The sequence below is a fragment of the Strigops habroptila genome, chromosome 15, assembly GCF_004027225.2.
Source record: "Strigops habroptila isolate Jane chromosome 15, bStrHab1.2.pri, whole genome shotgun sequence".
NCBI lineage: Eukaryota > Metazoa > Chordata > Aves > Psittaciformes > Psittacidae > Strigops > Strigops habroptila.
Window position 1 is genome coordinate 426,205 of NC_044291.2, and position 22,287 is coordinate 448,491.

The following is a 22,287-nucleotide window of genomic DNA, read 5'->3' on the forward strand; positions in this document are numbered from 1 at the left end:
TCATGCCCACAAGCCCTTCCCTGAGGACCAGCAGAGCTCCTGTCCCCCAAGCCCTGCACTGCAGCCAGCCCCGGCTGTCCCAGTGTACCCCAAAAAATCCCATCTGGCAGCTCATCAGGAGAAGCAGCTCTGTGAAAACACACCAGCAGGACCCGGCAGACCGGGGTCAACCCTTGCAGCCCTCATTTTGTTCCCTCTTCCATCTCCCGCTGGCATTTATGATCTCCAACCAACAGAACTAGCGTGTCCCAGTTTGCCCGGGAAGGGTGGTGGAGAAGTTCTGATCCATGGACGGGCTGGACGCGGCCGGCGCTAATGGCCAGACGACAGCGAGGGGAGATTTCATCAACGCACAAATGGAATTTGCCAGGAGGCATTTCAAGAGTCAATTCTTCACACTCCAGTAATTAGAACAATATTATGAGACAAGGCAAGGGGAGGGCGGGCAGCAGCAGCACACGGGACCTTAGCTGATGCAGAGAACGGGCTGAGCAAACACCGGAGTCAAGTGAGGCCTCAAGGCAAGAGTCGTTCACATGGCTCCCTGCAGGCTGGAGTCAAACCAAAAGTTTATCCACTTCCCAACTGTGGATCTTTCTATGCACATGTGAAATGAAATTTCATATTTAGAGCAAATACGGACTAATGACCCTGATCCAACTTCCTTCTTTACCTCAAAAATACCAGCAAGGTCAACAGGGGTTTTTTGCTTCCAGGCCAATACATTCGATTCAAGGTCCTGCTCCAGACTCTACCAGTGACTAATAAATCCCTGTGCATGATCTAAGACACCATAAAAGTCTAATCCCATTGAGCACTCAGACCCCAAAACCAGATTCCCACAGAAGAGCTGTCATCTGGGTCTACAGAAATCAGAACACCCCAAACTGTTGCATTAGCTGAAGACGCTTAAAATTAGCTTCCTGTCCAGTACCTACTACAATGGGATCAAACATCCCAGCTGAAAAACAAAACCAACCCACGTGCTGGTGGATCCATCTCTGACACCTCCCTGGAGCAGCCTCTCTAGGGAACTGGTGGGCTCTGTGAGCTGTGCCCCACACTGGTGCGCCCACAGGCAGAGCCCTCACAGGCAGCTTTGCCATGTTACTTCCAGGAGCCAGAACATTCATTTTTAAGGAAAAATGGATGTGCAAATGTAGCTCCTGCCAGGCCAGGCTGGGAGCAGGATGGGTGCGGGGGTTCAAGACAGACCAACGCTGTACAATGGTTATTCATATCGGCTGGAAGTGGGACTCAGCCACTCCAATTCACATCTGCAACGAGCTGTGATCTCAGCTCTGATCCCAGAGCACAGAGGTCCTTTTGATAAATGGCTGCACACAGGGACTGAAGCACTATTGCCACATGGAAGAAAGAGACCCCATTTTTTTAATAATCTTCCCAGTTCACTGGCTCTGAAATCCGAGTTTCTCTTTCGCATCGAGAAGCTGCTGCACCCCATGGGGCTCAGGTACATCGCTGGGAAGCAGAGAGAGATGTTCAGACCTGCTGCCCACCCCAGCTCTCCAGGCACTTCTTTTAAATCACAGCACAACCTCCATGTCTTTTGCACATGCCTAGATGAGAGCAGGGTCCCATGGGAACACCCTCACTATCACCCCCAAAATCCTCCCGGGATCCCCAGCTCTGATTTATCTCAGTGCAGACTCGTAGCACCGACACGGAAGGTTTGTGTATGGGGAAGAATCTTTCCATTTGCACTCCTTGCCCTCAAGTATTACCCACCTTTTTCAAAGCTTAAGTCACAGGCTGTGAAATCCCCACCATCTGTCAGCCAGGGAGAAGCCTCCAGCACAGCCCAACCTCCTCTCCCACACAAGCCTTACTCATCACAAGGAATGACAGCAAACACGCTGGCTCAAAAAGTTCCCAAAATCACAAACAAGAGGCTTGGAATAGGAAACCCTGACAAATGCCACCGAGTGCAGCGTGTCCACATCATTAGCTTTACCCAGGATGCATTAAGGCTGCTTTCTTGCTACCATGATTATGCTTTAATATGTAATTAGTGGGAAGAGAACGATGTCAAGGAGGAGAATGTCTCACTTACACATACACCATTAAGGCTGAGAGTGCAAATGAACCAAACGAACCAGCCGCAGCTTCATCCCTGAGGCTTGTGACCGGAGCAGCAAAGCACCAAGGGTGAGCGCTGCTGTCCCACCGCTGCACAGCCTCAGGCACCCCATCTCCCACCCCGGCCAGGCCTGGGGCCAGGCAAGGAGCGAGACCTGGAAGAAAGGAATAGAAATGCTGGGTCTGGAAGCCCTCCGATCGTGACCCCGAGTACTGAGGCGTGCAGAGTTCAGCTGTGCCAGCAGCTACAGACCAACGGTTTCACTTTTGCCTCTTCTGCTAAACCGTGGTGGCACCCCCATGTTCATCTGTTTCAAGAAATGTTAATTATTACTCGTAACCAACGTGTTTGGCCTTGGGACAGTCTCATCAGCAGATGCTGCAGTTCCAAGAAGCTGAGAAATCTGCAGGTTTTAATGAAGAAATAGAAGAGCTCATAAAAGATTCCTTTTATTCCAAGACTCCCTTAAGCAATATTACCTGGGAGGTTCTTCCTTCCTTTCCCAAAGCACACGCACCCTGAACGGTTAAGCTCAAGTGATGGCAGATGCACTAATTGAGCACCACGACATGCAAAGACTGACTCTGCCTGTGACATCTTCCAGTCACCATGATGCTCGGTGCATCATTAAGTCTCAAATGCCCGATGACACAAAAGTAGGAAACCATGCTTTTTACAAACATAGCCAAAACCTGTTGGGTCACCCCAAGGAGCCTGGCTGGCTTCTGCCCTCTCCCCTTTCTGGAAACACAGACTGGTTAGTGGTTTAGCTTTCCAAGGAAAAAAAAGAATCCTTTTCTCCCAGATCTTGTCTAAAATTACTGTGAGGAGAGCTCAGATAAATCAGGAAGATACAGAAAGATCAATCTCATGCACATTAAGGATACCATTTATCCCGTTCTGATCAATACCTCAGATTCCTCGCCTGTTACAACACTTCCATCACTGTTTAAGGCTCAACTGCAGAGCTCTCCCATCCAGACAATGGAAGTTATGAAAGATCCTCCCCATACTTGTTTGATCTGAAACATAAAACCCCTTAATGTGACCCCTTGGAAAAATACTGGGGAAAGCAGCCAAGAAGGAGGGGAAAAAAAAAGCCAAGCTTCCCAGAAGGAACGCTCCTGGCTCTTGCAGCTCCACTTAGAAGCTGCTCAGCTATAAACAGTCCAGACTGGGAAGTAGGGGAGAGAGGAAGGGGAAGAGCAGGGAGAATTTGCCACAGCACAGCTAAAACTCATGCTGCAGTGAACACGAGAGAGCCACCAGTGCTGGTGCCCGGCTCCGGCTCCTGCTCCAGTCCAGGAGCTGCTTGCTGGGACACGGCATTTCCATCGGCTCTGCTGGACGCCAGGTCCCAGCCTCACAGTCCCCTGTGCGTGTGCCAAAGACCTCGCAGCACCTACCCCCCTGCTCTGCATCGGTGCAGCTCCCAGCGTGGTGTCACTCGTGCAGGTCCTCACCATCCTGGGGCGCAGAGCCCTCGGCAAGGCACCGAGCCGCGGGAAGGGGTCCGTGGAGCAGCCCGTGGTGAAAGCTCTGAGGGGAGCCATAGGAGCGGGTCTGGTGCCACCGGCCACTTCCTGGCAGAGAACCCAGCCCCGACAAGCAGAGACCTTGGCGAATGTGGGCATCTGCCTTCAGCCATGAAGCATCTCACCAGCCCCAGCCCAAGCAGAAAAAGCCTCTGCTCCCGCAGTGCGGTGGGAGGCCAGTGTGACCCCCTCGTTGCAGCAGGAGGTGACACCAGGGCCACAGCTTCCAGCCACCCGCCTGTGCTGGTGAACCCGGGTGTTCCTCAGAGTGGTTTGCTTTAGGATGCGCTGAAAGCCCAACTGCATTCAGCAGCAGCTTGTTGCCTATGCATGGTTTAAGGCTGTGGTGTTGTTACCAGCTCCCTGAAGACCACAAAATACACCAGCATGGCCCTGTTGACATTAACTGTGACAGGGAGGTGGGGAGACTCACAGCCCAGCAGATCCTTTCAGGGCAATATTCATATCAGAGCAGGGAGAAATTTCCAGGATATGGAGCCTAAAAGCGCACGTTAATAGAGGTGTGGCAACACCTACCACATCCTCATGGCAAACACCACCCAGGTAACAGTCCCACGCAGCAGAAAGCTCTGTCTGGTCCTCGCTTCACTTGCCACAGAACTCTAACTCACGCGCCCTGTGTTTTGGGGAAGTTCAATGTCAGGGTTTCCTGTAGAGGCTTTTAGAGTCCCAGCTGAAAGCATCTGCTGGACACGCTGCGCTGGCCAACACTGCACGAGCCCCAGGTGATGGGCTCACGGTGGCGGGAGCAGGAGGATGGGAGGAGGGTCCCTGCATCACCTCACATCCAACAGCATCACCCAAGATGAACCTGCACAACTGGTGGGTCACGGGTAATTGTAGTGCGCATGTGTGCTCAAGGCAGGCAGCCCCCAAGCCCAAATGAACCGTCAAGATGGCAAAGCGGGGGGATAAACCCAACCCATGCTGTTCCCATCTGCTTTTGCCGTTTGAAGTGTCCATCCCAAAATCCAAGTCTCCAGTAAAATTCCAGCAAGGCCATTTAAAACACGGGTGGACAAACACCGGCTGACCTAATGCCAGCAGAGCAACAGCAGCCAGCACTGAAGGACCAAATACCACCCGCAGCTCCTGCAGGCAACCGGGGAGTTAATCATCAACTGGCAGGGTGACGTCCCTGCACAGGCACACACGGGCTGCTTCCCACGCTCCCATACAATTCCTGGAGCTGGGGCTGCTCCCTCAGGCATGGTCCGCAGCACCCAGGGCTCGGGGCAAAGCCCTGTGGGCAGCAGCAAAGTTGCTCATGAATCTTCGACTTGTTGGAAAAGCAATCACAAAATCAGACTGATTTGGGTTGAAGGGACATTAAAGCTCACCCAGTTCCAACCCCCTGCCACGGGCAGGGACACCTTCCACTAGAGCAGGTTGCTCCAAGCCCCTGTGTCCAACCTGGCCTTGAACACTGCCAGGGATGGGGCAGCCACAGCTTTCCAGGGCAAGCAGTAAGCGCGTCCCTGGTTTCTCCACAGTCACACACAGGATCCTCTCTGCAGTTACTCCACTGCTCTCTCGGGAGTTAAAAGAAATAATAAAACAAAACAAAACACACCCTTCTTGTGGGGAATTCTCCTCCCCTCCCGCCCCTCCTGCAGCACACACGCGGTGCAGCTACACAGCAGTTAGAAACGCTTTCCTCTGCGATAGGATCTCGTTGACATGCATCCAACCACCACGTAGCAGCATCTGAGTCACTGGCACAGAGGGACACAACCGGTGGCGGTCTGACCAGCTGCCCAGTCCCCTGGGATCTGTGAACAAGCAGGAGGCAAAGCACAGCCACAGCCCCATGCTGGCACTGCAGAGCTGTGCAGCACTGCCCAGCGCTGCTCTCCCCGCCAGCCCCATCACTTCATGCACTCAGGAAAATCACTGCTTTTAACTTGTTCTTGGCTACAAGAGGCCAGGAAAAAGCTCCAAAAAGTCAGGAATGGGAGGAGGAGAGCTGGTCCCAGCACCAGCGGGCACCGTGGGAGGGCAGGCACTAGGCTTGCTTTGGTACAGCACCAAAAGGCAGCCGCTGATCTGAAAGCCTTGCAATTTTCAGCTACCTGCACTATTCCATATAAATCTCCCCCTTTCCCCCTTCATATGCCCAAACTCTGTTAATAAAGCACCCTTTAAAATACTGCCGCAAGGATGTTGACTTGTACATGAGGTCAGAGATGAGGGAGGGAGGGGAATTCTCAGCAGAGAAACAGAAACACAAACCACCAACTCTCAGTTATTAATCCCTTAAATAATTCTGACAACGCTCCCCCACCCTCCTGCCTGAAATCAAGCAGAAACCAGCTCTGTGGCTCTCTGGCAAGCGGGTGCTGTGTGTGTGCTGGGAGGGGGTCAGGGGACGATGCGGTTGAGCCCCTCCGTGCTCCCCCAGCACCCTCCCACCCCCAGGAGGAAGGGGATGCCTTTACACCAAGGGTCATTCTGAAAACACAAATGCTTTAGAGAGGGCACCCACCACTTCAACTCTGATGGTACCAGCACATCTCCATTCTCTCCCATCACCACAGCAGCTCTTGGGGCTCACCACCAGCACACACATCTCCTCCCCAATACTCAGACATACCAGAACCAGCCATGTAAGAGTCCTCCGGAACCCCCAGCACACACCAGCCAGCCTAGTAGGCTCAGCTCAGAGGGAGAATCCATTCAGACTCCTCCGAGGCTTGCTCGAGCTGCGAGGTCAGTGCTGTTCTCACCAACCTCTGGACCAGAACAGAGCGAAAACACCCCTTTAACCTCAGTATCAGCATCTCCTCATCTTTCAGCTGACCTGTGAGCCGCTTCCCTGTTTCATTTGTTAGAACAGCATCACTTGGTATCATGGGTCAGGGTAGGAAAGGCCCCAAGCTCACAAAAAAGCTTTTTCAAACAGCACAGGAACTTCGAAAGAAGTTCAGGACAATTAAACCCACATCAGGAGCATAGGGAGGAGCAGGAGGCTGACACACACGCAGGGAGCAGCGGGAGCTGACACATGGCCCATCGCTTTATGCATATTTGAACTATATTTCTCAAAAGAAAAGTACATTACTGCAAGTTATTGAAAATGAGTAACTCCCTCTAATGAACCTTGCTACCATCATGCTGACTAATAGAGTGATAAAGAGTTTAATCCATATTTATATACATTTTATCTCATTATAGTTGGTGCCAATAAATTAGCAAGTCCAATAAGAGTTACATTTTACACCATGACGGCTATTAAACGTGTATGAAGTACAACAGCACATGGGGCACAAGCACTGGCTTCTTTTGAGCCAGGCTGAACCAGCAAACCTGAGCCCAGCACCCAAGTGCTCCCTCTGCCAGACCAGAGCCTAATGAGGGATGAGGTGATGCCAACAGGGGTTCTCTTCCTTGGAGCACGGACACTGAGCTGCTTCTGCATCCTGCAGTGAGACATGGCCACAGAGAAACGCTTGTGCAGTGATCAGAGACGGCGGCTTCTGAGCCACTTTAAAGGGATAAGATACAAAAAAATAAATAAAAATTCAGAGCCAACTTGTATTAATCAATATAACAATACAGTCTTTTAAGGTGTCTTAAAAGGGCGCAGCTAGAGATATGGGTGGTCAGCAGCTCAGGTCACTTTTCGAAGCCTCTGTCACGAAACACAGCGTGTCCCTGGTCACAGTGGGATTACCTAAAAACTGGACGTTGGGGACAAAAACGGCTGTGAGCAATTTGAAGTGGCCTTTCGACTCCCTTGGGGGACTGGGAAACACGGCACCAGGATTACAAGAAACATGACGCATCTATCTGGCAGAAGCCTGAACTTGCCAATTACCCGGCATCCCACGAAGGCAGAGACGGAGCTTTTCAGCTCCACAGGGATTTCGGCTGGAGAAGCCCAGATGGTTCATGATCCCGTTTCACCAGCTGTTATCCTGGTGACAGTAAGGAAGAAGTCACTTCCCAAGCTTAAAACTCAAGGAAGTGGCAAAACCAGGGACAAAATCCTTGTGTTCCTGGACTCAAGCAGCCCTCGGCCACACTTACTCCTTCAGAGGAAGCTCCATCAGTCCCACAGCAGCTCCTCCTTGCTGAAGCCAAAGGGAGCAGTGGAAACCCCTCTCAGAATAGCAGCTGGTCATGACAAGACTGAGAGATCTGATTTTTCTTCCACTTCTAAAGCACCAACGTTTTTCTTGCACTAAGAAACCCTGAAGGACCATGCAGACTCCAAAGCACAAGCCCTGTACGTATAGGTTGGCACCACAGAAACATAAGCCCCTGCCTTTCTACTGGGTAATTACACTGCAGGAAACCCAAATGCCACTACAGTAATCGCTGCCTCACTGGCCTTCTGGTTTGGAGATGAAAAGTAACTACTTCAGTGGCATCCAGAAAGGAAACACCCAACACAACCCCACCAAGGTTTCTATGTAATTAAATGGTCAACTGTTACTATGCTCTGTTCAAAAAAGTATCCTACATGGCGTAAGCATCTTGTAACCAAAAAGTCCTATTGATCCAAGGGATGAATGGCTCCAGGAAGAGTTTTTTGTGTGTGAAGTCTGTGCTTGACGGTGGGAACGTGGGTTAGAGACTCCTTTTGCTCTCACTGTGACTCAAAACGGAAAGGCGCTTTGGTCAACAGCAGATTTTTCCCTGTTTATTTGCTTTGCCACTGTTGAACGCAGATCTGAGGACAATGTGGGAATGAAAGGTGGCAAAGACAATGGGGATGTTTTGACAGGCTTCCAGAGGGATTCAGGGTGGTGCAGCCTTGAACAGCTGATACCTCCACTGAGCTGATAAAAAGCTGCACTGGGAAAAGATCAGCAAGGATTTTGTGCACAGAATCTGCGCCTCCCACAGATTAGAAGGTTGTTTGAGGATGACAATGCACATGAAAATAAGCAAGATCCAGGCAAGAAAGTACATTTGGATTTCTTCGAAGTTTATGACAAGTTTCTTTCCAAAGTCTCCTAAAAACCTAAACTGCCACGAGGTAAGGGGGAATGGCAAATCCTCTCCCCCCTGCAAGCCACAAACCTGAACGTCCCCCCAAAAAGTGACCATAAGGAGGAGAGAATAGCTGTTCCCTAACCAGACCAAAAGGAAACCAAACTGTTCAGCTGACACGTTCCAGCAGTGTTTAACTCTATTAACAGGCATCTTAGGCAATTTGAAACAGCACAAAGCAAGAGACAATGTGACAATAAAGCAGCATTTTAATTAGCAGCAGTTCTTTCCCCAGCCCAAAAGGTTCCTTCTGTGCATTCATATTCCCAGAACAACAAAAGCCGCCTTGTATTTCATAAATCACAAAAACTCATAAAACAAGCCCCTGCAATTGCACATTCCACATAATGGTCCAGAAATAAATTAGGCAATAAATATCAAACAATATATCCCCATCAGCAGTGCAATTCTACTCTCTGGATAATCAGAAGAGAAGATGCCTTCCAGCAGTTTATGCCTGGTAGCTGGAAATAGGTAAAACAATAGAGAGCTTTAATAAATCTTTTAACACCTTTTCCATTGAAGAATATAGCGATTGCCCTGTGTAATAGCTTCCCTGAGCCGAGTACCCATCACAGTAACAGCACAGCCCTGACACTGTTGGTGTCAAAAGCCAGGGTACGGACGAGCAGCCACTTGCCAAAATCGGGAAGGATTTTCCTCCCTCACAGCTGGGTCTGGCTCAGCACTTGGTGCCAACCATCCCTACAGCAAACACAAACCCCGCTCTCTCCTCTCCCATCCAGGTGACACACAACACAGACGCGGTTCAACCCCAGGCTGGGATGATGCTTAACACTGGTTTGACTGCGACGTCCCTGCAGGGAGCTCATGGGCAGGGAGGTGGTGTGGCTCTGCCCCAGTCACCCAGCGAGGCAGCCGGAGCTGGGAAGAGGACCCGATGTCCCAACCCCAGAGCAGCACCGGCCCCCAGGGCTACCGCCTCCTCCAACAGCTCTCATGAACACACAGACATTCTCATTCTCCCAAAAGAGACATTTTTCATATACTTCAGAGATTTTTTTGCTTTGCAGTCTAAAGCAGAATGCTTGAGGGCTTCATCTCCCTTCACTAACAAAAGACAAAACAGAACCAACCTGTACATACACAGGTACCCCCAGCACAGGGGAACAGGTGCCCAGTGCATGGGTTAAGGGCACAGAAGCTGCTCAGAAACCCACAAAACCTTCATATATTCATCCAGAGTCTGCAGCACAAGCCTGGAGACCTGCCCGGTGCTAGAACCATCACCTCCCAGGAAGCACCCTTACCTTTCCAAAATCCCGTACGTCGAAGAGGTCGAAGGGATCAAACAGATCACTGTTTCTTAACCCAAATTTGTCATGACACACTTTGAGGAAGGTTCGGATATTCTTCAAACAGAGAAACTGCAGGAAACAAGAAAAGAGAGGGGAAAGGTGAGCAAGGCAGGCACACATCTCAACTGAGATTTACTGAGCTAAATTCACATGCGAGACAAGTTAACAGGGACTTAGAAACCCACACTGAAAAGCCCAGCACTAGCTCATTTGTTGTCACTGGGGATGTCAGGCTCCCGGTGCCTGTGAGCACTCCTGCGCCCTCAGCTAGGCACCAAACAAACCTCCTTTTGAAAAACAGAAGGTAACATCACAGAAGGGCTAGAAAACTCAAGCCAGGAGTTTCCCTTTCAAGGTCAAAGCCAAATATAAATTACAGCTGATGTTCTACAGAAACCCAGTGTTGAACTTCTGACCATTTCCAGCACGATCCCGTTTGGTTCACTATAGAAGGGTCACGTTACAGCTCCTGCCCAGCTCAGATCCCATTCCCAAGACCAGGGCAATCCCCAGGACCATTTCCACAACACTTTGCTCAACTCTAATCTCTGCCCATTTGAAGAGGCAGAAATCTCCCCCTCTGGGACCACCCTCGGTTGTTCTGCTGGGTCAATGGGCAGAGCAACATCATGTTTCTCTTTCAAGAAAATCCTGTCTTCGACTAATGCAATGATTGGTCATTTGTTTATGAGGATTTTGAAGTCTGGGCACTGCAGACGGTCTCGCTCCAGCGGTGACGCCTGCACAGGGGCTGAGAGGAGAATAAAAACCTGCTTCATTTCTGCAGCGGCATCACCTTCATCAGGATGGGCTGACTCTGCTGAGCAAGCCAATTTATTGCACTTCTTTCTGCATCCTTGTGCTATTCCACAAAACCCCTTCAATTTATTGCTGTGCTTTTAAATGACTCCTCTTTTTTTTTTTTTTTCAGCAAATTCCTCACAAATACATAACAACCATGTTAAAGTTGTAAGTAAATCAACCCACTCAAGGGGTGAATTCATCCCCTCGTGATGAACAAGTGCAAGACTCAAGCTGCCGTTGGGTGGGTTTGGTCCATGCAGTTTCATCACATGGTGCTGTCTCTGCTCACCGAGTTGTCATCAAACCAGCACCACGCAAAAACAGGGTTTGCAAATGTCTAATAACTTAATTAGACTTAATTATTATTAACTTAATAATGTAAAATAGCTTAATTTTCTTTTAATTAAGAGAATCAAAGCAGAATCTTTGGGGCCACCATATCTCCACCCACGTGACAGCGATGCAACTTGTTATCATTGCGTTTGGGATTATACGTGAGGTTTGTGGCGATGGATTGGCAAAACCACCTCATTAACAACAGGCTCATCCACCTACACAAAGAAAGAACCTTTCACCCTTCTCACCCATTCCAGCCCCCTCTACACAGAGCCATGGAGTGGCAGCACAGGAGGGTTTGCACAAAATGTTCCCATCACATCAAGAGCCTTCTCCTTAGACACGCCAGTGCCAGAATCAGAAATTGCAAACAATTCTGGTTTTCTAGGGCATTCCTCCACCTCACATAAACACTGCAGTAAATATCATCTGTCAAGACTGAGGGGTTATTTCGGAATCACTTTACAGCCTTGTGCAGATATGGGTTATTTCATAACTTTATCTTCTGGTCTCTGCAAGAATTCACACCCTGGGCTTGCAGCAGCAGCGCTTTCTGTGGCACTGCAGCCTCATTGATTCCCATTTCTAGCACATGTTTATTTCAAATCCTTTTAAGCCTCTAGTTTCGAAAGTTAATGACACAGGTTATAGCCACAATTACACACAGTGAGATGCTGCTCCCTCCGCAGCACTGCCCGGCCTCTGCAGCATTCCCTGCCCACCTCCCGCTCGCCCCACGAGGGCTGACGGGCTTGGGAGGACGGATGTCCACAGCAGCCATGTTCAGCCAAGAGAAAGGCAACAACTGGTGTGGAAGCCTGAGCCCTCCGCACGGTGCATTTGTGGATGAAATGCCTGCACAGCTCAAAGCTCACACCGGCTCCATCCGGAACAATCGCGGAGATCCCACATCCAAGCAAACACTTTGCAACGGGAACCCCAGCTCCAACACGGCTGGGCCCAGGCGGGTGACAAGCACCAACACGGAAGCCAATGATCTATTTACAGAGTTGCTGAAAAGGCCTGACGTCCACCACAATAAACCAAGGCAGGAGCACCATGGTCCTACTCCACCAGCGAGGAGCTGGCAGCAGGGCCAAGCAACCACATTGCCCACATGAAAAGCCACCATGTGATGACAGCCACAGGTTGGGTTTTAGCTCCACTTCTCATGCACAAGATGTCAGGGTGGGTATGACCCATGTGTGTGTGCGTGTGGCACAATTTGCTTCTGTGCTATTTCTCTCTCACTGATCTGCAAATACCTCCTTGTGCTTTTGCTCGTAGGTGTTTTCGAGGCTTGCTGGTGATGGAAGATCATGAATTGTTGGCTTAACCGTGTTACTCAATGGGCCCATGTTAAAATTAGCTACAATTGAATATGAGCTGTGCCGAGGCCATTTCATCTACCAGTCAATCACACCTCTGGACAAGCAAACACTCCACATGAGAAAGAGAGAGAGAGAAATCAATGTTCTCCATGGGCCTCATTCACCACCTGCCAGGCCCAAAATCAATAGTGTCATTTATATGCTTCGAGCGAGACCTGAGTCCTGCAGTCTCCTTTGGTGCAAGGGCCAGTGGAAGCCCAAACACTGCACACCCCGAGTTCCACCATCTGCACCCAAAACAACCCCAGTACCCACCAGTCATTGCCTCTGGGGACAGACACCACCAGCAATGGGGATGCTGAGTTCTGGAAGCAGACCCCAGACACCGCAGCATCTTCCACGGACATCAGCATCCCCCACTGTACCATTGGGCAGGCTCCAAAAGCAGCCACAGCACAGGTCCTCAGCTTTGCAGTCCACTGCAAAGTGCATCCAGGGCACGTTGGAGAGGGAAGTTCTTAAAGCCAGAGGGAAGAGGCGATGGGGGCAGGGATGGGACTGTGCCACAGGCAGCAAGAAACTCATCCAGTAAAACAAAACACCTCGAAGCGTGCCGAGAGATGAGAGGAGCGTGTGGGTCAGTTCTGCCCCGAGCCTCTGCGGGTTATGAGAAGCCAACACTACAGAGGCAGCGGCCACAACCCGGCTCCTGCCGCCAGCAGAAGGGCCCCGGCACCTGCACTCGATGAGTTTCAGAACAGCTTTGCTTATTCTTAAACACTGTGTAATGCCACCAGGTGAATGAACCACCCGGGCAGGCAGAGCCCTTCCCTGGAAAGGGCACACACCTTCCTGCTCCCGGCAGAGCTGTTCGCTCAAGGGAGATGGTAACGAGGCGGACAAAAAGCTGGTAAATGCAGCAGCATTTGCTCAACAACCAAACTGCCCGAGGCGGGATCTGGAGGATGCTCATGAGAGCATCAGAGCAGTCCCTGGTCCCTGCAGTTGGGATGGCACAAGGGAGAGAGGTGCGAGGTTTGGGAGTCTCCAAGAGACATTTAATAATGTGAGAAAATGTAGGAAAAAAGAAAGAAATCATTGAATCACAGAATCCCAGCCTGGTTTGGGTTGGAAGGGACCTTAAAGCTCATCCAGTTCCAAGCCCCTGCCACGGGCAGGGACACCTTCCACTAGAGCAGGTTGCTCCAAGCCCCTGTGTCCAACCTGGCCTTGAACACTGCCAGGGATGGGGCAGCCACAGCTTCTCTGGGCAGCCTGAGAATGGGGCAGATGATTCTGGATCACCCAGCAGCTCACAGCTTTTCAGAAAGGGCCTTCTGGGGAGGCAGCGTGGTCTGAGCCGCGAGGGGCCACACACAATAGCCCTGGGCGGCACTGAGCCACGTGCTGAACTGCGGCCAAAGCCGTGGGCTTGGAACGGGCTCTGCAGCATGTGAGGAATGCCGCGGCGCTGCCGGCCCCGATAACCCACTGCCGATGACGAAAGGGACTTTCTTTAGCGCTTCCTGACCGTGATGTCAGATTTCCTCTTATCTCGCTGTTGGCGCGGTCCGAACACACCAGGCGCAAAGTAAGTCCCAGCCGGGAGCTGTGAACATCTGCTTATCACAGCTTCTGTTACGGGGAAGGGAGGGTCTCATTGAGAAAACACATCATCTGCAACGGTCAATGGGAAACGGTGCAAACCTCTCAGAAAGCCAAAGGATAGTTCCCTGAGTCACGTCAAGCTTCCCTGTGCTACTCTGGCACTGCAAGGGGGCATCGAAACTCCCTTTGCTTGCCCCAAAGTCAAGAGCGGAGGGAAAGTCCAAGAGCATTCAGGTACCCAGCAGGAACCACAGGGCTGCAGCCAACATAACTCTGCATTTAAAACTGCGCAAATCATGACCTTCATCTAATCTCCCCAATGCTCCGCCTGATCTAGCTTGCCTCCACTTCAGGGTGTTACCAGGAGAGTTTTGGGAGCAGTAATAAGAGCCGAAAGCACAAGCAGAGCTTTTACACCCCTCCACAAGCAGCATCATCTCGCATGGTTTTGTTCCTCCTCATGCTTCACCCTATTGTCCCTGTGGAGAGGAGCAGCCGTAGAAACGAAACAGAACATCTCCACAGAAACTCCCCCTTCCCCTTCACATTTGGATTCAAGTCGCAGCTCATCAATTACTTTAGATGGACAGATTAAATTTCAGGGGTTTGGACAGCAGATTTATCTATTGAGAAGCAGAGAATGAAATTATTTTTCAAACAATTTAGTGCTATTATTTCCCCCCATTTCAAAGACATTCCCATTGCAGAGCGCTCACGGGGTGGGCAAATTCCGCTTGGTGAGATGGATTAATGAGCCTGAAATGCTGATGAGCACTGACCTCCCCACAGCTTTTCCATCTCCTCATACCCACCCACAAGCAGGGATTAGTCCTTGGAGAGTACCTGAGGGAGAGCAACCATTTATTTTGGTGAACACCCATAGCTCCTCAGTGGCAGGACTGGGGCAAAGCAAACCTGCAGTGAGCAAAAGTGCTTCCCTGCGAGAAGCATCAGCAGAGCTCAAAGCAGCTGCAAAGCCCCCGCACAAGGCCACCAGGAGCTTCTACCCTGCTCAACAGAGGCACAACACGGAGTCAGGCAGCATCCCTGATCCCCATCATCACGTTCACATGGCTTAAGCAGACAAAAAACTTCCAGGTACTTTACAGGAACTTGCCTTCACTCTCTCAAAGGGAAGAGGTCTCTCAGATAACAATATTAAGCTCATGAACTGGAAGCCAGAATATACATAGAATTGTAAAAACAATTCAAACCCAAAGGAGTTCAATACAGTTAAATACACTGGAGCCACAACGGCGCTCGGCAGCGCTCAAGTCAGAGCGGGCACAGACATTAACCAGAGCTCCTGGACTTCACACAAGCCATGAAGCGCTGAACCAAGGCGAGGACTGGAGGCAAACACCTCTGAGGTGGCAGACGTGAGAAGGATGTGGGAAGAGCAAGAGACAGGGCACAGGGTTGAACGATTAGATCTAGTTAGTCAGAGATCAGCAGCAGTTCAGTGACAGACGGGAGCACATCCTGAAGCTGCACAGGACACAACTGCTCCCTGTGCTTTCTCTGCTTGCAGGAGGAGCCTGTGCTGGGGCAGAAGCATCATCCCCAGGGCTGCTGCAGTAACGCACAGCCCAAGCCCAGCACTGCAGGAACATGTCCTATTTTATCTTAGGAAAGCTTTGCTGACCCCTCGACTTCCCCTGAGGATGGCCAGGCTCGTTTCCTCCATTCCATAAGGTCCTTTGGAGAAAGGAGGAGGAAGGAAGAGAAATGACAGCAGAGCCCAGACACTCATGTCCTCTTGAGGCAAACTCCCAACGGCAGTGATGACACTCCCAAAGCTTAAAACCCTGGCTGAGCCCTCCTGAGCAGCACAGCAGGGGAGGTCCGTTAAGGCTTGTTTAGGTCCGTCTGTCCATCCATCCAAGGGTCACCCCACGGCGCGCGGGGGCTTTAAATGAGGGGAAGGGAGCTGCAGCTTCCCAAAGCAAACGCGGAGCTGCAGCCCAGGGCAGCGCTTCCCTGCTTTGTGGAGCCCTCCCAGGTCTGCAGGGCTCTGTGGGGCAGCCAGGCTCGCCAAGGGAAGGGCTCCGATTGACTTGGAGAGCTTTATCAAAGATTCTCATGGGGTTTGAAATTCTCTGCTCCCACGCCAAAGGTCTGGGCAGCCCAGAGCTTTTGCCCAAGCACCCAGAATCCAGCAGGTCCAACAGGTTCAGCACCGGTCCCAACCCCAACCGCAGGTCTGAGGTTTGTGTAACTGAAATCCTCACCACTGAGGCTTTAGAAAACCCTTGTCAAGTTCCCTGCATCGCACCAGGCTGCTGACTCGGCTTCAGAGATTTATCTCTTAGGATGTCTCAGACAAAGATACCTGCAGAGCCATTCCCAGGAATAACAAAAGCTTTTTGAACAATTAGGTGGGCATAACCCTCTCTGCAGGGCCTGGTCTTCACCCCCTAAGAGCGGTAATTCCAGGTTTCCGTGTACAGAGGACAACACTGCTTTGAGCCATGTGCCTTCTTGCTGTTAGAAAACAGATGCATAAGCAGCAATACCCCCTTTGCTATTGCTTCTGCCCCCAACAGCACTGCGCTTCAGAAGCTGAATGGAGAATACAGACTGCTTGGCTACATGAAGGAAGGGCAAGTGGGTAGAGGGACACAAACACATCCCTTAAGATCCTGGACAACCCCAATGTCCTTGTGTTACCCCAAATCAGCATCTACTGATGTGACAAATCCCTCCTCAGAGATCTCTCCTGCTCCAGTGATCTGCAGGACAGCAGCAATGTGCCACATCCTTCACAGTGGTACCCAGGAGAGACCAGTGATACATCCCCATGTCCCTTGGACAAGACCAAACCATGATGGAGACAGATGGAGGCAGACAGAGCCAGACCATGTGCCTGCTCCTCCAGACACCCTCTCCATAACCATAAGCATCAGGACTGACAGAAGCAAAGGCAGAGCAGCAGTTGTCTCTGCAGGTCCTGGCCTGCCCCAGCCCACGTGGCTGCCGGGATGGGGACAGCAGGGCAGGACCAGAGGCTGTTTGCAGCCCGAGCTATGGCAAAACCACCAGCCACCACCACCATGCTTTGGAGGAGAAGCCCAGCTGGACCGTCTGAGGGTCATCAGCACCACAGGCAAATACAACAGAGGTTTCTTTTCGACTTTCCCACACAGTAAGGGTTGGAGCATCTGACTCCTGCAACTGAGGCTGTCTCTGCAGTACAGGGACCAAATCCAGGCTTGGCTTTGGTCAGCAACAAGATCTGAGACCACATAAAGCTTGAGAGCTAAAGAGCTTGGAAGGATTGTCCAATCTGCCCACATTTGGCACCCTTAATGGAGAGTCCCCTTCCACATTCATTAAATCCAGACTTTTCCTCCTCTCGCTGGAAGACCAGCAGCTCCAGTGGGAGAACTCAGTTAAGAAAGCGGAGGGGGGAGGAAAAAGAAAAGGAAAAATAAAGAAAAAAGATACGTCTTGGCTTTTACTATAGTAAAAGCCTAAACTCCTGTTTGTCTCACCAGGGCTCACGCTTGACTCATGAAACACGACTACAGGCAAAAGATGGGATATGTAAAAAAGGAATTATGATTACAGCTGATCAAGAAATGAGACACCTTCCCACGCACTGAGTTTTCAGCAAGGAACATGCAAAATATTTTGACCAAGCCAAAGCATTAAGACAGGACTTGATCTGAACCATAACAATCAAATTATAACACAGAATTCAGCTGCTGTTAAAGAAAATGAGTAATTGTGTAACCGTATCTAGTGTTACACTGCAATGACACGCTCACAGGGGCTTTCCAAGCACTCGTTGTTCTCCTGCTCCTCAGGCTGGCGCAGGGAATCAGACCGTGATGAACTTTTGACAGGACAGTGATGAGAAGAGCCATGGTGCGTCTCCGGGATGCGTAAAAAACAGCAAGTCAGGAATCAAGCCTTGTCACACCAAGTATTGGGCCAGAGCTGAGGAAGCTCCAGGCCTGCAAGCCCGGGCTAGTTCTAGAAACTCACAGAGCTTATTTCTGCCTTTTTAAAACCAGGCTGCGCTGTATAAATGCCAAAGAGAAGCTCTGAGACTTTGGAGGGAACCACGGGGTGGGATCTCCGGGAGGTGCCTGCAATAGCTGAATTCAATATCACTTGTGCAAAGCTGCCCAAACAGACTACTACTAAACAATAGCCAAACATGTAAGATCAATTCCTTTATATCAGTTTTATAGGAGTCCCATATGAGCCCAGCTTTAAATACCCACTGATGTTTCTAGACCATCCCTGAGCTGATTGTGCCGCAGGCAGCTGTTGTTAGAGGCACATCCTTATTCCAAGGCACGCACCAGTCTCACTGCAGGCATCATACGCTCTTCTGTTTTAAAACATCCCAAGAAATCTTATTTCAACAGCTCTGCCATCACATCAATGGCATGTCATCTCCCAACATCCCAAAGACTTTTCTGGCAAAAGCTTCTATGGATGCTACTGCATTATTCATCCAGCAATTTTTCCACAGTCATGATTTTGGGTGACCCGCTTCCAATTAGACTCACTTCACTTTCAGAAAGCCTCAGAAATTACAGCTATTGTTGTAAAATGTACTATTTTCCTCACTGCAGGAAGTGCCAGGTCACCTGCCAGGAAGCAGAATTGCTGAACCAAGGAACCTCCTGACACATTCATCCTACTGCATGGAAGCAGAGCTGAGGGAAAGCATCACTGCAGAGCAAAAACCCAGCCACAGAAAACCTTTATAATGCTGCATTTGTTGGGGCTGCTACCTTTTAAACTGACCGTGGGGGAGATAACGGCCTAGAACAACTGCACGAGCCTGTTGTTCTGAGATTTGCAGAGTCTTGTGCCCCAAACACATTTGGAGATGATAGTTCAGCTTCCAGATCAGTGCTGAAGGACCTGAAGCTGTAGCTCGTGCTGGTATCAGAAGGTGGAGATGGTCTGCTCATGATTGCTGACACACACCAACACCATCGCACCCTCCCGGGCTGTTGCCCAAGGTGCCATCTACTCACAAAGCTTTGCTGAAAATCAGGCTAGTGGCTGACAACAGGTTCAGTGAAAAACAGTTCCAAAATGTCACTCCAGGGGCCGGGGTGGCATTATGAGAAGCAGAGAACAAACACTCTGAAAACTCTGCTTAATGGCACCAGGTAATGATGCTGAAAGATTCCCCTCAGCTTCTTCCCAGAGCTAATTAAAACCAGAACACTACTTTTCACACCACAGATAACCAATACAGACCTGCATATGAGATCAAGCTGCATTTTGCAAGATTAAGCCCACAATGTGCTTTTAACAGGTCTCTGGATGCTCCCCAGCCTCATGGCAGCACGCCAGGGCTCTGTGCAGACACCAGCTCCTCGACACAGGGATGGGGCGGTCTTGGAGCAGCTCAGAGCCTTCCTCACCTCCAATTGCAATAGGGTCATGGGATGCTCCTCGGCCATCCCTGCATCACTCCTCCGTGCACAAGCTCCCACCATGGGAAGAGCAGGCAGGTGGAAAGAGGTAGGAAAGACAGACCTGTACCACAAACCCCCTTCTGCAAGAGAAATTTCAAAGGAAAACTCTCATGTATCACAGGACCTACCAGCCAGCGTATGGAGGCTTCTTGTGTCTGGGGACGGAGAACAGACCCCGAGTCACGCACGGCTTCTTCCCCTCCTCGGTTTTAAATAATAAATGTTTTGTTGCAGTTCAGTGTTGGGAAGAACCAAGGATGTGAACAGACACTGTGAGCTGGAGAACAGGGAGCGCTTTTGTTTTCTCTCGTGGTTTAATTGAGGCTCATCAAGATTTCTAGCTCCACATCTCTTCTGCAGAAAATGAAGCTAGAACACAGGGGCAAAAGCAGGAGTAGGAGTAGCACTGCCTGCAAGGTGACAGCCTACCAAGAGAGATTGTAACACATGTGCAATGCACAGAAAACTGCTCAAACAAGAGTTTCAAATGATGGACTCACAAGCGTGTACTCAGAACTTCCCAGACATCAGGAGAAGCCCCTCATGAGTCCTCAACAGGCTTCAAAAGGGCTTCAGAGTCGGTTCCAAAATCCCTCTTGGTGTTCTCAAACCAGCTCTGAGTCCATTTCTGTGTATCAGCAACATAGACATGAACACACATTTTTCTTACCACCTAAAGTGCTCGCGCTGCCTCCTGTGATTTGCATTCAGGGTATCAGTTCCTCTCCCTTTCCACACTGCAAGGAAATTAATTAACTGAAGAGTAACTGTAAGTACCACAAAGCTTGGGAGGCCAAGACAGGAAACCTGAAGGTTACCCATCTCATTTAATGTATGCGAGAGAGAAAAATCAGAATGAACTTCGATCAGGGGAAGGATGGGGAGGCCATTGGCATTACTGTGATGTTGTTCTGTTTGTTGGGGGTTTTTTTAGTATTAAAGCCTATATTTTATCTTTATGATTTCAATTAAGCACTTTTCTCCATCCTGTGATTCCACAGTTTGTCTCTGTTTACACTCATTCAAACGAGAAAACCAAATGGGAATTTCTCACTGTAGACAACAAGAAAAGCCCGTTATCTCCAGGAGGTAACTCTGCCTCTCTCCATCCCCGCACCAACATGGCTCTGGTCAAACACAGGTATTTTCCTTGTACTTGCATCTCCCTTGGAAAGGAACATGGCGAAGTATTTACCAGCCAGACAGGAACAGTTCCACCAGACAGTGTGTATGAGCAAAGCTTACTCTCCTAATTGGAATATCTAAAATAAACTCTGTGTAATTGCCTTTGCAGAGCAGGGAGCATTAGGGAAGGTTGTGTTGCTTTTGCTGTGCTGGTCTAATTAATTTGGTACAAGTTGAGCACAGAGATAAGGCCCCAGGGACCTTAGAGCTGGGCTGGACCATTAATGATGTATTTCAGCAGGAACGATTTGGAGGGGCTGGGAAGCAGCATCTGAGTCCTTCCTCAGCTCAGCTGCTCATCCCCTCCCAAAGCTGCCCGCTCCACTTTAGTGGGCTGAAAATGATCTGGACATGAAAGGACAACACTCGGAGCTTCTAATGCAGAAGATCAATACATCCAAATAGGCAGCAGCCCTAAAAACACTCACTGACCTGCACATAAAAGTTGCTTTACTGACATGGTTAAGACAGTGTCAACATGCAGCTAAACACAGACTTCATTTCCCCGTTTTTTGGCAACAACCCTTTCCTAAGTGCCACCCAATTGAAGTTAATTTTTACTTAATGATCTTTCTTCTGCTTTGAATTAATCCTTCTCTTAGCAACTGCCTTCAACAACACATACACAGGGTAAAACGGATGGAGAATATTTAAGCACAGAATTAAGGCGCAAGAACAAGCCCAGAGATTTTTGTCAGACCAACGTACACTCAGTTCTGTGCAGCCCAAAGTAGAAGTTATTAAAAACATTTGTTTAGAAGCCAGCGTGATACTTTCTAAACGTCATACAGCAAATATAAAGACAGGTCTGGCTCCTGTAAAAATGGCTATGGCACATATTAGGCTGAGCTGTTAGGAATAAATTGCTCCTCTGCATAATGCAATCAGGACTGTACAAAGAAGAAAAAAAAAAAGGCTACACAGTATTTTACAGGGCCATAAACACCAAGGGAAATAAAACATCTCTCTCTAAGGTGTAGCTTCCAATGCAAAAAGCTCTTACTCACAACAGTGCTTCCTCAGGCTCCACAGAGGAAAGGCTTCCAGCTGCAGAGCGCCTCTTAGGGAGGGAGCATAAATAACATTGCATGTAAAGTCATCATGACCCACCGCTTCTGGTTGCATTCAAGAAACAGACCGAGACATTTTCTGGACCATGCTCCACCACAGACAGTGTTCCCTGGCCAGGACTCGAGGAGGGACTGACATCCATCTGACGGACGTCTGGCAAGGGGCTTGCATCCCAACGGGATAAGAAAACCAAGGTAGCGCACAGCCTCCCTTCCTGTCGGATGAGTAACAAAGCCCAGCCACCTTGGGTTTTGTAACTTGACTCAAACCCATGTGCAGACCACCCCACGTCAGCCCATGGCAGTTCCCTGAGACATTCACATGCTCAGATCCCAAATCACTGCATCAAACAACCCCTGTGCTCCCAGCTCAGGACAGACCCGGACCCCACAGAGAGCTGACCCCTTGGGGTGCCTGGCCCTGCGCACCCAGGGATGTACACACACACACTCCTGTCCACTGCTAAAGGAGATTCCTAAAGAACCAAGGTCTGGAAGCAGCCCACAGCACACACAAACCCGCAGCAGT

General features: G+C 50.0%; 1 protein-coding gene across 7 annotated transcripts in view; it reads right to left on the bottom strand.

Annotated features, from left to right (window-relative positions):
• The window catches only part of VAV2 (vav guanine nucleotide exchange factor 2), a 107,263-nt gene that overhangs the window by 71,447 nt on the left and 13,529 nt on the right, over window positions 1-22,287 (bottom strand). For all 7 annotated transcript variants that reach the window (XR_003994514.2, XM_030507333.1, XM_030507332.1 and 4 more), the window contains exon 2: window positions 9,927-10,043. Coding sequence is in view for 6 of the 7 variants with exons in the window: in XM_030507333.1 (XP_030363193.1) it covers window positions 9,927-10,043 (117 nt within the window). In the remaining variant the exon portion in view is untranslated. The remainder of the gene's footprint in view (window positions 1-9,926; window positions 10,044-22,287) is intronic.